This window comes from Eptatretus burgeri, chromosome 16, assembly GCF_056783735.1.
Source record: "Eptatretus burgeri isolate ZD-2024b chromosome 16, Ebu_testis_v1, whole genome shotgun sequence".
Classification (NCBI taxonomy): domain Eukaryota; kingdom Metazoa; phylum Chordata; class Myxini; order Myxiniformes; family Myxinidae; genus Eptatretus; species Eptatretus burgeri.
The window spans coordinates 3141309-3159217 of record NC_140976.1 but is presented as its reverse complement, the minus strand read 5'-3'; the positions used below and the strand labels follow the sequence as shown (position 1 = coordinate 3159217).

The following is a 17909-nucleotide window of genomic DNA, read 5'->3' as shown; positions in this document are numbered from 1 at the left end:
ACCTGGGCAATATCTCAAGCACCTTTTGAGCAACAAAAGCTGATATTTTGACAGGACAGTGAACAAATGATTTGGTTATAAAGAGTGTTTTTGATTTCTTGATAAATCAATTCATAGATGAATTTTTCATTTTTGATGAATTCCTTAATTTTCCAAAGTTAAAATTTTGGATGAAATGGTGGTGGTTTTGGTCTGATTCAAACTAATTGGTGAAAAAAAACAATTATTTTTACAATTTTTGTGAATATGTATGTGTATGTGTAAGTGAACGTGTACGTGTAAGTGAACGTGTACGTGTACGTGTACGTGAACGTGTACGCGAATGTGAACGTCTTTAATAATGTTTGTTAATAATGATCGAAGGCACATTCCAAGATCATTTGTAGGCATTACCTATATCTTAGCTGCACTAAGATACACACATCTCACACTCTTCTTTGACATCTTGTATTCTTTTCAGGTTCTGGTCTCTGCACAAGTTATGTGAAGGAATATATCACTGCCTGAAAACAATTAAGAAATCACAAATTGCAAACAGCGTATTTGAAGTGCGTCAATATATTCCATGACCTGGGCATCTTATACCCCACATTAGTGTATAAAGGAGTAGCCTTAAAACACTAATGTTTGGTAGAAGATGCCCAGACTATGCTATATATAAATATACCATCAGAGATGGGGAATCCCCCGCCATTGAATTAAAAAGGTCATACATATTCCAGATAATGAGGGAGGTGAATTGGAAACAAGAGACCATTTGGTCATCATCTCAAAAAAGTTCCCCAGGGGTGAGCAACGTCGTAACCAAAAATAATTGAAATCAGATAAGCGGTTTTCCATTTATTACAAAAAACATATTTTTCAAGATGGCCGCCCCAGTCGGCCATCTTGGATCCGGCCAAGCCCAAAATCAATAAGGTTATTCCTTTTCAGGTGGTACATGTGTGACGCAAATTTGAAATCGATATGGCGAACAGTTTATGAGTTATCGCACTCACAGCTATAAATGTTGACGCCCAGCCAGCCAGACGGACGGATGGACGGACAAACGACCCGGGTGACAACAATATCCCCTTCTGCCATGCGGCAGGGGATAAAAAAACAGGAAAGAGAGCAGAGTGACTTACCCTTCCTCAGTGATGTCTGCCCATGCACTGAAGGTATATGGAGTCCCAAGCTCTGACTCATGGGGTAACCTAGTGGAGCATCGAGCTATTCACTGTGTGTGGGTACCTCATACCCCACGTTGGGGTTCTCGAGTTAAATCAGAAGAAAAGGCATAACATAGTATCACTGCAAGGGCACTCGGTAGAGTGCATAACACCGCCATGTAATATCTGACCCATGAGAACATATCAGGCCCAATACATTTTTGAGATATCGTGCTGTACGACACTATATCGTTTTTGGCCCTATCTCTTAATGGTGAAGAATCACTTTGAAAATTAAACAATTCTCGCATCCTGATACAGATCTTCACCAAAATCAAATCAGTCTGTCCTTGTAACACACCCAATGTGTCCACCAAGTTTCGTCTGAAATCGTTCACGACTTTTTGAGATATTATGCTATATATAGTTTTTGGCCCTGTCTCTCAATGGTGAAGAATCACTGAAAAAATGATTCTACCTGGATCTGGAGCTTCAGTTCATGGAGAGTGAGGAATAGAGTCTTTGATGAAGAGAGCAACACCTCCACCAGGACGAGGCTCAGGTCTGTCATACCATAAGAGGGAGTAACCAGGGAGAGATACTTGGGAGTCAGACACGTCTTGGGAGAGGAAAGTTTCTGTTAGGCAGATAATGTCTGGTTTGTCAGTGGCAACCTGTATGGAAAGATCTGAAAGGTTTGAGCGAAGGCCCCGGATATTAGAGGTCCACACTTTTAATGAAGAGGTAGGGGAGGAGGTTTTGGGTGCAGGAGGTGGATGGGGGAGGGGGAGGGTAGGACAAGGGACGAGGGGGGAGGGAAGGAGGGTTGCTGAAAGAGTGTGGGGTATTGCAGAATAGCAAGGGGAGGGGGCCGAATGAGGAGGAGAAAAGGCTCTGTGGTGCTGGGGGAGAGGGGGGACAAGAGACAAGGAAGAAGGCAGAATCACTGAAATCACTGAAGGCAGAATCACAATGGTGAAGAATCACTGAAAAAAATGATACTACCTGGATCTGGAGCTTCACTAAAATCTAATCAGGTCATCCAGGTCACACACCCAACCTGCTCACCAAATTTCATCCAAACCCATCCACAACTCTTTGAGATATCCTGTACACAAACAGACAGATAGGGGTGAAAACATAACATCATTCGACCTCGATGGCTGAGGGAATGAATAAAATCTTTGAGACCGGATCATTGTGAGTGGATGAATGTTTTTGTAATAACCGACACACTACGCTGTCCATTGAATTATTTCACTTCCAGGAAAGAATAAGTGCAAGTGTGGGGACAAATAAAAGTTAAAACTATCACCTTCCCAAGGCAAGAATCATCCTTGGATGAATAAACGTGTTGTCCTTGTCTACCAGATACAGCCAATGTTTCCTGCACGACCAATGGCAGTGACTTTGAGAGCCCACACTGTCTCGAGAAGGAGATCAATGGCTTGATAATCCTCTCCACCTATATCTACCTCATCTTTGCCAACATTCTCCTCCTCACCCTTCTCATCGCCATTTTCAAGTATGATTTGCACCCTTTCTCTTTCCCTTGAGTAACACACAAGTTTGAGAGACGTTTTCATCTTATAATAAATGAGTGTGGATTGGCTCACTGTACTCGCCTCTCCACACATCGTTGCAGAGATTTATGTCACATATTTTCTGTGTTATCATGATTAACACCAATCATAATACAAACATTTATTGTCTACAAATTTATTTGTAATATTGGTGATAATATATTTATTTGAAAGTGCAAGTTGTATAAATGATCAAGGGACTAAGCTGTCTAATCTGTCTGAAGGGTCTAAGAGGTCTACAGGGTCTTTTGGGTCTTTTTAGGTCCTTAGGAACTTTTGGATCTTTTGGGATCTTTAGGGTCTTGGGGAATTAATGTTCAAACAGGACGTGATTTCTAGGCATATCTTCAAGACTGATGGTTGGCTTTTCCGCCTCACCGACTGTTCTTTTCATATATATATATATATATATATATATATATATATATATATATATATATATATATATATATATATATATATATATATATATATATATATATATATATATATATATATATATATATATATATATATTTCTATATATGTATATATATATATATTTCTATATATGTATATATATATATATATATTTCTATATATATATATATATATATATATATATATATATATATATATATATATATTTCTATATATGTATATATATATATATATTTCGATATATATATATATATATATATATATATATATATATATATATATATATATATATATATATATATTTCTATATATGTATATACATATGTATATATATATATATTTCTATATATATATATATATATATATATATATATATATATATATATATATATATATATATATATATATATTTCTATATATGTATATATATATATATATATATATATATATATATATATATATATTTCTATATATGTATATATATATATATATATATATATTTCTATATATGTATATATATATATATATATATATATATATATATATATATATATATATATATTTCTATATATGTATATATATATATATATATATATATATATTTCTATATATGTGTATATATATATATATATATATATATATATATATATATATATATATATATATATTTCTATATATGTATATATATATATATATATATATATATATATATATATATATATATATATATATATATATATATATATATATATATATATATTTCTATATATGTATATATATATATATATATATATATATATATATATATATATATATATATTTCTATATATGTATATATATATATATATATATATATATATATATATATATATATATATATATATATATATATATATATATATATATATATATATATATACATGTCGATATCATGTGCGTCCGTGCTGATTGAGATCGAGTGCTGTCCACACTGATCTTGGTAGAGAAGAGTTTTTTATTCACATCAAACATGTACAGAGAGAGAGAGAGAAAGAGAGAAAGAGAGAAAGAGAGAAAGAGAGAAAGAGAGAAAGAGAGAGAAAGAATACACACAGTAGTCCAGTCCAATCTAACTCTGGCAAGCTAAGCATCTTAGCTTGTCTTATGTACAATTTGCCCTGCCCCTTGTGTGACGACCATCTGTTAACATGATTCACCCTGTTCCCATCATTGGTATCTATTGGGAGGTTCCATTCCCAGGGATCAATTTCCTTTTGGAGACAAAAAGCCTGGAGCTATTTCCTTCCTCTGGGCTTTGAAAGTATTTTTCTTCCACAGACAGAAGGTCTGTTTTGGTCATTATCTGGCTAAGGAAAACTAGGGTGACAGGAAGATTACTCTCATTTCAAGAGCCATGACATTCCGTCCTTTGTTCTGCTCTTTGGATAGTGGTCGCAGCTGTTTAACTGTGTCAAGCAGTACTGATTTACGATAAGGTCTCCCTTGGTACAAGACTCAAGGAATGTTTTAACAAGGGTAAATGCAAAAGCCAGCTGTTAAGTTGTGTGAGCAGCAAGAGGTTTACGACATGCCTTGGGTGTCAACAACAGCCCGGCATCAACAGCTGGTGAGTCCATTTCACAACACTGAAAATGTCTGTGGCCTTCCAAATGTTCCTTTCAACTGGCCAGTTAAAAGATAATTTTATCAAGAATGGCTTGGGACATGTGCAATATCTCCACAATCGCTCCTTTTGTTACTTTGGAACATTTGTGTTAAAGAAACAAAACAGCGACACAATAATTTTGAGAGATGGAGCATCCATGGATCGGCAGGATAGCAGACAGGAGTCTTCTTCCAGGTGGCCCACTCTTATGGTCAGCTCCAAGTGGCCCATGACGGTCGGGGGTTCCTCCTGCACCCCCTAGCCTGAGAATAGACCCCTATCCACCACCCAACCAGACCAACAACACCCCCACCCCTCTGTAAAAAAATGGGTAGTGTTGCAGCAATTATGAATTAAGCATAGGTTATGAGGAAGTAAAGTTACTTTCTAAAGCGACTCACACAAGGTTCTTTATGCACAACAGACAAGAATATTTTTTAGCAAACTACTATGTTCTTTATGAATGACAATTAAGAATATATTTTGGCTAACTTCTGTGTTCAGGTCAGGTTGTGGTCAGGTCGGGTCAGATCTGTAACCTGCTACAGGTACCATGTAAATCTGAACTAACCTGTTCCATGGTCGGGTTGTCGGCGACTAAACCGTCTCCCCCACCAGGTTTTCTGGTGAGGAGGGTGTTTGGATATGGACACCCAGCAGGATTAAAAACAAAACCTGCAAAGGGCGGAGAAGCTCCATGTGAGCAAACGGCCATCCATATCTCATGCCCAACTGTGTCGGCGGACGTCCTCCTGCAGTTGGGTTACTTTTTTATTAGGAGGTTGGTGGCAGTATTTGCACTCCAGCCACTGTAAAATCCGTTCATTCCGCAAAACACAAAAAAAAAAAATCTGAAAACCCACTCCGTGGGAGTACCTCCTGTGCAGCTTCCCTTCGCAGGGCAGCTCACCGGATGGCGGGATTGGGGCAAAGCCTTCGGGACCCCCAATCTTTGATGAAAGGAGGGAAACCACGTGGTAACCTCCCTGGGTCAGATTGCGGCAGAGTGTGTCGGAGTGGTGCTAAGGTGTCGTCCACCAGACGGCGGTCTCCTTGGGTTAACCTGAGGTGGTCCCTTCGGGTGGGTGCCTGGAATGTCCTATCCCGAAGAGAGGATGATCACCTGTCTCTGTTATCATCTGAGCTCAAGCGTTTGGACATCGGTATTGCAGCAATCTCTGAGGTTCGGAGACCGGATTGCGGCGAGATAATGGTGGGTGGTTACACCTACTATGGGTCTGGTCGCTCTGATGGTTACCATACTCAAGGAGTTGCTGCAGCTGTGTCCAATAAGCTGACCCCAATGATAATTGAGGTAACACCGGTCAACGAGCGTATTATGAGACGAAGGATTCGTCACTCCTTAGGTGTCATTTCCCTGGTCTCTGTCTATGCTCTGACTGAGGCGAGTGACCTCACCGTGAAGGATGCATTCTACGCCACACTCGAGTCTGTGTTTGATCAGTGCCCCAGACGAGATACACTTCTAGTCTTGGGGGATTTCAATGCATCGACTGGAACTGATAGGAATGGTTATGAGACGTGTGTTGGTCCCCATGGGTCAGGAACTATGAATCAGAATAGCACTAAGTTCCTTGACTTTGCAAGAAGTCATGGACTTAGGGTGGCTGGTTCATGGTTTCAGCCCCCACAAGCTCATCGCTGCACTGGAAAGGGAAGGGTGATCGCCAAGACTGCAACAACTACCAAGGGGTGATGCTGCTCTCAGTGCCGGGCAAGGTCTTTGCTCGGATAATTCTTGATAGGGTTCGCCACCATCTGCTTGAGCACCAGTGTCCAGAGCAGTCAGGCTTTACACCAAAGAGGTCAACGATTGACCGTATCCTTGCTCTTCGTTTCCTCACCGAACGCAGATGAGAGTTTCGGCAGGGGCTGCTTGCAGCCTATGTTGATCTCTGTAATGCGTTCGATTCAGTGAATCGGAATGCCCTCTGGAGGATTCTTGGTCTTCGTGGGGTGCCACTAAAACTGATCGATCTGATGTCTGAACTCTACTCTGGTACTGAGAGTGCTGTGAAGTGTGGTGGTACCATCTCTGACTTATTTCCAGTTGTTACTGGAGTTCGTCAGTGGTGTGTACTGGCCCCCACTCTTTTCAGCACTTGTAAGGACTGGATTCTAGGGAGGATGTCGGAAAGATCAAGCTGCGGTGCATCGTTTGGGAATGTCAAGATCTCGGACCTTGATTTCGCAGATGATGCAGTCATCTTTGCGGAGACTTTAGATATCCTTTTAGGGGCCCTCGAGTTGCTGAATGAGGAGTCGGAGCCGCTGGGATTACGGGTTTCTTGGGTCAAAACTAAGATCCAGGCTTTCAATGACATCTTGGATGCTGCTGTCCTGTCTGTATCTGTTTCTGGTGAGGATGTTGAGGTCGTGGAAAGATTCACTTACCTTGGCAGTGATATTCACGTCTCTGCTGGCTGTGAGTCAGAGGTCAATAGATGTCTGGGTCGGGCCTGGGGAGTCATGGATTCACTGGATCATGGGGTGTGGCGCTGCCGGTACCTGTGCGGGAGGACGAAAGTCCGAGTCTTCAAGTCCTTGGTGCTTCCAGTCTTGCTCTATGGATGCGAGACTTGGACTCTGACCAAGGATCTGAGACGCAGACTTAATTCCTTTGGTACCAGGTCGCTTCGGAGAATCCTTGGCTATCGCTGGTCAGATTTTGTGTCCAACGAGCGGTTGCTGAGAGAGACACGGATTGGATTTGTTACCTGCATGGTCCCTGAGCATCATTTGCGGCTGTATGGACACGTGGCTCGTTTTCCTGATGCTGATCCTACTCACCAGATTCTCTCAGCAAGGGAGTCTCATGAGTGGAGGAGGCCAATGGGCCAACCACGTGCCTCGTGGTTGCAGCAGGTTGACCAGCATCTCAAGGAGATGGGGATGGGCCTGGCATCTGCCTGGGGGTAGGTCAGACGGAGGCCCCTGGATTACCGGCGGAAAGTGGTCGCAGCGACGTGCTGTTCTGGCACATGCTCCCATACCTGACCCTGACCTGACTGTGTTCGTTATGAACAACAAGTTAGAATAATATATATTTCACTAACTGCAAGCCAGAGTAAAAATAAGAAAGTACAAATCCTAATATTTGCCATCAAGGCAATGTTTAGATCGTATTTCTTCCCATCCCCTCCATTGGCACAAGCAATTCGAGACACTCATCCAATGTGAGTTTGAGCTGTGGGTCAACAGTCCCATCAAGTTCTCAGTATATTTCACGTTCTATGGGTTGGGGTGAAAGTGGGGAGTGAATTATCGGGGAGGGTAGAGGCGGCGGAAGCGTTGACAGCAGCTTGACCACAGCAATCACCGCAGGCTCCCCCAGGACCGTCTCCGCTTTTGTTGTCTTCTTTGCTGCGGAAGAACATCGTCTCACGCACTCTGTGAATAGATTTTTAATACAAGCGATGACAACGATCACAGCTATGAAGATCATGAGCCCTATGAACAACCAATGGATTGTCCAGGCTCCCAAACTGCCAAATATTCCTTTCAACCAAAAGCCCATTGACCATCCCTTGTTAAAGTCAAGATATTTTGCACCTTCGGCTTTAATTTTGTTAGACAAATTATCAATTTCTTCTGAATTATCTGGGATGTATGTGCAACATTCCGTCCCTATGACCGAACAAGTCCCTCCCTTTTCTGCTAGCAGCATATCCAGAGCGATGCGGTTTTGGATAACGGTCGTCCTTATAGCTACCAGCTCGGCACTTGTTTTGTGAAATCCTTCGCTGGTGGTGTTAGCCAATTTCTCCAATGATACTGCCAAATTGATAATTTCCCTTGCACTTTTTCCAGCTCCATTAAAAGGGAACGCAATCATGAAAAACCTCTCAACTTCTGAAATGGCTCTTTTTGATCTGGCCTGTGGCATAATTGGCGATTGGTCAGTGATCCGAATCCTGGGTAATACAAATCCCAAATAGCACGATCCTGTTCATCCCACCAGTAACCATGAGTTTGCCTTATATCCGCACACGAAATACGTACCATTCAGGGGTGCCTGAGGTTCCACGAGGTTATTTGCTTCTATTTTTTACAGGTATGGTTGTCCCGTTAATTCGTCCTTTAACGGTAACCGTCTCGTTACCGTGTTTGGCAAAATATTGGCATGTTGACTCCCCTAAGTGGGGTCCCATACCCTGTCTTCGAACTAGGCAAATTAGTCCAACTTGTTTATGCATGAGTTGAAAATGTGGAGGGTACTTTTCTAGTCCCTCCCCCTTTCTCAATGCGTCATAGTCTGTCCACTTTGTTGTTCTTGTAGAACCCTCTTGCGTCACGACTTTCAGCTTAAAAGTTCTGTATAGTACTTTGGGTAATACCAATGCTCATATTCCATACAATTATAGCCCCCTTTTTCCCAATTGCTCCTTATTTCTGCTATTCTTCCTTGGACTACTGCTGGCGTCTTCTCTACTTGAGTTAAAATTGGTCTGTTCTGTCTACGTACTAGGTACCCACACATATCTTCAACCTGGAGTGGGATGCAAAAACAAGGGTAATCCATGTTTTGCGGAGTGTGAAAGGTGTGAACATACCCAACATTAATTTTTGTTCATCACCCTAGCGTACTGTAGAGATAGTGCCAGGTAGGTGTTCAATTGATGATCGGTCAATTATTTATGAAGGGTTATTTCTCGTCTCTTTCTTTTTCCATCCTTTGAGTCCACCTGATCTAATGTCTTACTCCCTTTTTCCATCATTGTAGTTCTCACATTATTCGTGTTTTCTTCACTATCACGCTTACAGTCGACATTGTGAATAACCCACATGCAAACAAGTGCGCAAAGAATCGCGGTCATGGTAAAATAGGTGTTATTCATGTTGCCCCTTTCTCTGCTGGTATTGCAAGTTTACAGTGTGTGGCATGTCTTCAGGCTGTCTTACCTTCGCACTTTACCACAGTCGGAGTGGTCAGTAGTACCTGAAATGATCCTTTCCACCGAGGTTCCAAGGCTGTTTTCCTCGTGAAGTGTTTTATCAGCACGTAGTCTCCCGGCTGGAAGGCGTGGTACGGCTTTTCCACTGGTTTGGGTAGGGCCTCTTTTACCCTTGTGTGTATTGCCCTTGCGATCCAGCAGAGCTGTTTACAAAATGTCAGCAAGTTCTCGTCCATCATTATAATATCCAGCTTATTCATGTTTATGGGGGCAGTCATGGGCAGCCATTTGTCCAGGACTTACGGGAAGTAAATGAGGCGATTCAAGGTGTCCACCCTGTGGCACCCAGTGCAGAGGGGTTGACAATGTCTACACTTGCAAGCTCCTCTGTTGGTGTTCATGTCAGCATCGCTCCTTGCAACACGAGGCCACCCGCGTTCTGTCAATATGATTTAGGATCCTGCGGTTGGCTCGATCCTCCTTCCTGCTGGAACCCCGATCATCCTCTGTGGGGGCAATTCCTTTTCCAATGTCCAAGTTGTCCACACTGGAAACATCCTTGCGGCGCAGTTGGTTGTACCTGCCCTTGGCCTGCTGCTGTTCTTGAGCGGGTCTGTGGTTGCGCTTGTGTCCAGCCTCTGTTTCTTCCACTCCATTTTTTGGGCATTCACCCTGTACTGCTGGTGGGGATCTTTGCGGACCTCTCATTTGCCGTCCCCATTGGCTGGCCGCCTCTTCTTCCGAGTCTGTGTCATCTTCCTCCAGTTCCCACTTTCTCCAATCCTTATTCTTTCTTTGCTCTGCTACTTTGTCTAACTACACCATCTGAAAGACTTCTTTAATTTTTGGCTTTGCGCTCTCCTTTTCTTCTGCCCGGTCCGAACATTGATCAGCCACTATACAAATCTCATTTGCTCCTTTGGCCTGCCAACCTAGCATTACATACTGTAATTGCTTCTTAATTTGAGGCCTGAGCCCTTCCATTAGGAAGTTAGTCATCGCTCACTGCGGTATCTCTCCTTCAACTTGAAAACCCCCATATTGTAAGAATGCCTGCACTAATCTATGTGCATGAATTTGCATGCCTGTTCCCCTTGACGTTGCTTTGTTTCATAAATCTTATCGCAATCTCGTGCTACCGGTCACAACACTCTCTCAATTGCATCATACAGGAGCTGACGCACCTCCTGTCGTTCTTCAGCAGTCCATGCTGCTGGACCCCGTGGCTCGTTTTATAGCCACTGGGCATCTTGCTTAGCTCTTTTCCACTCATATGGGGACAATACTGCATGATATAACACCCCAATGTCTCTATGTGTGCAGTGGAGTGTCTCAACCCACTGTATTATTAACTCCTTTGTTGCTCCTCCATTTCCTCTCAGATCGAACACTCTTTCCTTCATTGATCTCAATTTGCCTTCTTTAAACGGTTGGTACACCGATTGAGCTTGCATTCCTCCTGGTCCCGCTGGAGTTATTTCTTGAACCGGGAAGGCAGAAGCTGTGGCCAGCAGCCACACGTCTCCCAGGTCCGGATACAAACTTGGTGTGCTATTCACACACGCAGGTGAAACACCTGCATTACTTACCTGATCTTCCCGCCCTTGCACGAGAATTTCAGAGGCAGTTCCAGGGGCAGGAGTAATCTCAATCCCTTGTTGTGGCAACCCTTTAACCTGTGTTTCTAATTTCAACATTTTCCGTTTTATCAAATTTCTAGCCACTTCAGTTACTTGTAGGGCTTCTTCGTCCCACATCTTACAAGCTTCAAGATCTGGCTCTGGTTCTAACTTATCGCTTGTCCGTTGTTCTAATCGACATGACAAGTTATCTATAATTTCTGCTCTTAAGGAGCCCCATCTCAGGAATGGGCATGGGACTTCCTTTGTCCATTTATACCATTATGCCAATTGAGTACATGACTTAACTCCACATTTTCCATACATCAATCCCACCACTGTATTTGGGGGTGGGGCATAATTATCAGTCTTTGGTTTTGACGTTTTATTTCCCATTTTCCCTTGGTCTTTCATAGAGTATTCTTGGGCCGGTCAGTATTTTCCGCCTAGGGGTATTCTCGGGCTGGGTCGGGCATCTTTCACACCTTCCCACGGACCCTCACACTCCCTGGCACACCTTCCGCGCCCTCAATCTCCCAACGGAATACCTTGGGTTGGGTCAGGAGCTTTCACACCCTTTCCCTTCCCTCAATCTCCCGTTTGGACCCTGTCCCTGAGGTGTTCTTGGGTTGCCCCTTCATGGGTTTCCCTCAACCTCCCAATGGACCCCAACATTCCCGGGTACCCCTTTCTGATGTGCACAAAAAACTCCTTCTCCCCTTGTTCTTTTAAGATAAGGACAGATCACAAAGAGTAGCGAACCTGTATGACCGAGTGCGAGAAAAGAGGAAGTTCTTCTTACCTTATCTTAAGCCGGCCGGCTCTCTCCTCTTTTGTCTCACCAGGGCAGTTCGCTTTCCTCCTTGGTCTGTCTTATCCCACCTTCATCACCAATTGTCGAGATCAGGTGCGTCAATGCTGATTGAAATCGAGCGCTGTCCACACTGATCTTGGTAGAGAAGAGTTTTTTTATTCACATCAAATATGTACATGGAGAGAGAGAGAGAGAGAGAGAGAGAGAGAGAGAGAGAGAGAGAGAGAGAGAGAGAGAGAGAGAGAGAGAGAGAGAGAGAGAGAACCAGAGAGAGAGAGAGAGAGAGAGAGAGAGAGAGAGAGAGAGAAAGAGAAAGAGAAAGAGAAAGAGAGAGATATATATATATATATATATATATATATATATATATATATATATATATATATATATATATATATATATAATACACACAGTAGTCCAATCTAACTCTGGCAAGCTAAGCATCTTGGCTTGTCTTATACACAGTTTGCTCTGCCCCTTGTGTGACCATCTGTTAACATGATTCACCCTGTTCCCATCATTGGTATCTATTGGGAGGTTCCATTCCCAGGGATCAATTTCTTTGAGGAGAGAAAAAGCCTGGAGCTATTTCCTTCCTCTGGGCTTTGAAAGTATTTTTCTTCCATAGATAGGAAGGTCTGTTCTGGTCATTATCTTGCTAAGGAAAACTAGGGTGACAGGAAGATTACTCTCATTTCAAGAGCCATGACATTCCGTCCTTTGTTCTGCTCTTTGGATAGTGGTCGCAGCTGTTTAACTGTGTCAAGCAGTACTGATTTACGATCAGGTCTCCCTTGGTACAAGACTCAAGGAATGTTTTTACAAGGGTAAATGCAAAAGCCAGCTGTTAAGTTGTGTGAGCAGCAAGAGGTTTACGACATGCCTTGGTGTCAACAACAGCCCGGCATCAACAGCTGGTGAGTCCATTTCACAACACTGAAAATGTCTGTGGCCTTCCACATGTTCCTTTCGACTGGCCAGTTAAAAGATAATTTTATCAAGAATGGAATGGGACATGAGCAATATCTCCACATACATATATATATATATATATATATATATATATATATATATATATATATATATATATATATATATATATATATATATATATATACAGTGGGGAGAACAAGTATTTGATACACTGCCGATTTTGCAGGTTTTCCTACTTACAAAGCACGTAGAGGTCTGTAATTTTTATCATAGGTACACTTCAACTGTGAAAGACGGAATCTAAAATAAAAATCCTGAAAACCACATTGTATGATTTTTAAATAATTCATTTGCATTTTATTGCATGAAATAAGTATTTGATACATCAGAAAAACAGAACTTAATATTTGGTACAGAAATCTTTGTTTGCAATTACAGAGATCAGACGTTTCCTGTAGTTCTTAACCAGGTTTGCACAGACTGCAGCAGGGATTTTGGCCCACTCCTCCATACAGATCTTCTCCAGATCCTTCAGGTTTCGTGGCCGTCGCTGGGCAACACAGACTTTCAGCTCCCTCCAAAGATTTTCTGTTGGGTTCAGGTCTGGAGACTGACAAGGCCACTCCAGGACCTTAAGATGCTTCTTACGGAGCCACTCCAGGACCTTGAGATGCTTCTGACGGACCCACTCCTGAGTTGCCCTGGTTGTGTGTTTCGGGTCATTGTCATGCTGGAAGACCCAGCCACGCCCCATCTTCAATGCTCTTGTTGAGGGAAGGAGGTTGTTGGCCAAGATCTCGCGATACATGACCCCATCCATCCTCCCCTCAATACGGTGCAGTCGTCCTATCCCCTTTGCAGAAAAGCATCCCCAAAGAATGATGTTTGCACCTCCATGCTTCATGGTTGGGATGGTGTTCTTGGTGTTGTACTCATCCTTCTTCTTCCTCCAAACACGGCGAGTGGAGTTTAAACCAAAAAGCTCTGTTTTGGTCTCATCAGACCACATGACCTTCTCCCATTCCTCCTCAGGATCATCCAGATGGTCATTGGCAAACTTCAGACGGGCCTGGACATGCGCTGGCTTGAGCAGAGGGACCTTGCGTGCGCTGTAGGATTTTAATCCATGACGGTGTAGTGTGCTACTTATGGTTTTCTTTGATACTGTGGTCCCAGCTCTCTTCAGGTCATTGACCAGGTCCTGCCGTGTAGTTCTGTGCTGATCCCTCACCTTTCTCATGATCATTGAGGCTCCATGAGGTGAGATCTTGCATGGAGCCGCAGACCGAGGGAGATTGACTTATCTTGAACTTCTTCCATTTTCTCATAATTGCGCCAACAGTTGTCGCCTTCTCACCAAGCTGCTTGCCTATTGTCCTGTAGCCCATCCCAGCCTTGTGCAAGTCTACAATTTTGTCCCTGATGTCCTAAGACAGCTCTCTGGTCTTGCCCATTGTGGAGAGGTTGGAGTCTGATTGATTGAGTGTGGACAGCTGTCTTTTATGCAGATAACGAGTTCAAACAGGTGCAGTTAATACAGGTAATGAGTGGAGAATGGGAGGGCTTCTTAAAGACAAAACTAACAGGTCTGTGAGAGCTGGAATTCTTACTGGTTGGTTGGTGATCAAATACTTATTTCATGCAATAAAATGCAAATTAATTATTTTAAAATCATACAATGTGATTTTCAAGATTTTTATTTTAGATTCCGTCTTTCACAGTTGAAGTGAACCTATGATAAAAATTACAGACCTCTACGTGCTTTGTAAGTGGGAAAACCTGCAAAATCGGCAGTGTATCAAATACTTGTTTTCCCCACTGTATATATGTATATATATATATATATATATATATATATATATATATATATATATATATATATACATATATATATATACGTGTATATATATATATATATATATATATATATATATATATATATATATATATATATATATATATATATATATATATATATATATTGTTATGAATTTCGGTCCGCCCGGCATTCGATCGGCCACGTAACGCAAATCGCAACCGCGTCGCCGGAACGGACAATTCAGTCGTGACCCTCTTGGAACTACCGCCAAGGAGCTAGTCACGGGTGGGGGTTTAACCTCACCACAACCCAGTCTGCATTCTACCCGCGCGGAATAGGGTGAATCGCCGAATGTCGATAAACCTAAGTACCCGCGCGGGTAGTGTACCGAGGAGTTGTACCACGCCGCAGGTCGGCTCCGGACACGAACCGCTTAAGCGGCTCGTTCCGTGCTAAGGGGGATAACCGAGCGGAGTTATCGCCGACCTCGACGGTTCAGATTATTTATTGGGTGACTAAACCCACTAACAATCGCTTACGTGATGCAAGATGGAACTTTCAAAGGAAGGGAAGGACGCAACGAAACGGGTCACCATTTAACAAGCACATTTATTTCGGAAGCACGGAAAGCACGTATTTACAGTTATACAAATATGCACGTATACAGTCAAGCCAAGGACACAACGCAGAGTTACAACCGAATAAAAAGGCAATTATTCAGCACACTTATTCAGGCTTACTTGCAAGACTGGCGCCACACATACATTGACACAAAAAGCAAAGAAAGCAAAAGCCACCCTCATAGGCAAGGAGGCAGACAGGTCCGTGGACCAAATGCGCGTGGAACCTGGGTGAGCGGCCAGATCCACGAGAACGAAGGGGTCTTACCCGCGCCCTCATGGCGCGATGGCGGGCAAACCGCAATGTCAGCGGAACGCGCTTGACTCCGTGCCCCTGGCGTGGCCGGTGAGCTCCCTCTGGCGTGCTCCGCGCAAGCACGTGTCTCTCGGTCGGCACCGCGGTTGGGATGGGGAACGGACGGGGTGACCGGTGCTATCTCAGCGCGGATGGGGGAATTGTTGATGCCCGGTATGGGGAGAGGGGAATGATTGACGCTCCGTCCCCCCTGGCAGGGCCTCGGGACAGCACTGACTCCGGCGATCTCTCACCCCTGAGCCCTCCTTCGCGTCCCTGCTCCACTCCGCAACTTGCCCCTCGACCTCGACTCCGAGCTTCGTCTCCCTTTCGTCGATCGGGCCCCGTCTGCACTGCCGACTCCTCGAGCTGCGTCGCCTCCACCGATCGATTCCGAACACTCGACCACTCCACCGCTGCCACTCCACTGCTCCCACTTGGTTCTCTGCCGACATACTGCGCTACTTTCTTCTTCCGTGAGCTCGCGCTTATATAGCCCGTGGAAGGGGCGTATATGTAAATTCGCGGATCAAATCGCGATTGGAGGCGGGGCTACGCCGCCCGAAGTTCAGCCATTGGACGGATAAAAAGGGGGCGTGAATCCCTTTTGATCCGTTTTCTCTCCCGAAAAGGAATCCATATGCACTCGCGGCACGACGTTCGGTGACTATCACCGAACGGGCTTTGGACAGCACGATGTTCGGTGTTGTCGGGTGGTGTTCTTGATGGTTTTGGAGGGAGAAAGGCGAAGGTGGTGGGCGGTTTGCTGTGGTGGATTGGTTGTTGGCAGGCGTTGTTGGTGGTGGCGATTTGATTGTTGGGGGGGGGGGTGATTGGTCCAAAACAATTGAAGGAAGAAAAGAAAAATGGCTAACTCAAAGCGTCACAGCCCGGATGAATCACACATATTCCCTCGAAACAACGGGTGTGGATTAACTACACATGAACTTATCGATATATCTGACCTTAGGACCTTTCTGGTGTATTGCAAATTTCCACAGCCGTAACAATATATATATATATATATATATATATATATATATATATATATATATATATATATATATATATATATATATATGTATGTATATATATATATATATATATATATATATATATATATATATATATATATATATATATATATATATATATATATATATATATATATATATATATATATATATATATATATATATATATGTATGTATATATATATATATATATATATATATATATATATATATATATATATATTGCTGCGAATTCGCGCCGGCCGGCGTGCGAGCGGCCACGTAACTCAAATCGCGGCACGTCGCCCACCGGACGGACAATTCTGTCATGACCCTCTCGGACTAACGCCGGGAACTAGTCACGGGTGGGCCTTTCGGCCTCACCATGATCGTACCAATCGGCCCCCCGCGTGGGAGAGGTTTGTTCGCTAAATTCGACCTACCTAAGTACCCACACAGAGGGCAGACTGGGCGATCGCACCTCGCCGCAGGTCGACTCCAGAAACGGGCCACTTAAGCGACCCGTTCCGTACTATCGGGATAACCGAGCGGTGTTAACGTCGGCCTCGACAGTTCCGATTAATTAATTATCGGGCGTATTAAGCCCATGACCAACCCTTTACGTGAAGCAAGATGGAGATTCAATTAAAGAAAAGACGAAGCGAAACGGGAAAAACAGTTCAGCATAAGGCACATTTATTCCGCGGCACACGGAGAGCACACATATACAATTACAACAATTATGCACCAAAAGCAGATGTAACAAAAGAAACACAACAATACAGATCTACTATCGACTACGCGAGCATACGGCAACACTTACACAGTTTTACTTTGCAGACGGCACCGACAACACATTTACTCAAAAGCAAAAGAAAAGGGACACCCTCAACGACAAGGGGACAGACGGGGCCTGTGGGCCGCGAGACCGGGTGGAGCCTACCCATGTCTTGTGATGAGCCGCAAACGTGGCGGCGGTGTCCCGACTCCGCACTCCTTCGCGGGTTTCGTTGGCACTGCTTGGAGTGGGGTGGGAACGGGGCCCCCTTTTCGCACTATCTCAGCGCGGGGGGGGGGGGGG

General features: G+C 43.4%; 1 protein-coding gene across 10 annotated transcripts in view; it reads left to right on the top strand.

The window, feature by feature from the left end:
• Positions 1 to 17909, top strand: part of LOC147010336 (transient receptor potential cation channel subfamily M member 4-like) — a 582375-nt gene that overhangs the window by 531379 nt on the left and 33087 nt on the right. For 8 of the 10 annotated variants that reach the window (XM_085858968.1, XM_085858969.1, XM_085858967.1 and 5 more), the window contains one exon: positions 2523 to 2676. The exons of the other annotated variants lie outside the window; for them this stretch is intronic. In XM_085858968.1, coding sequence (XP_085715094.1) covers positions 2523 to 2676 — 154 coding nt within the window. The remainder of the gene's footprint in view (positions 1 to 2522; positions 2677 to 17909) is intronic. 10 annotated transcript variants of the gene reach the window in all.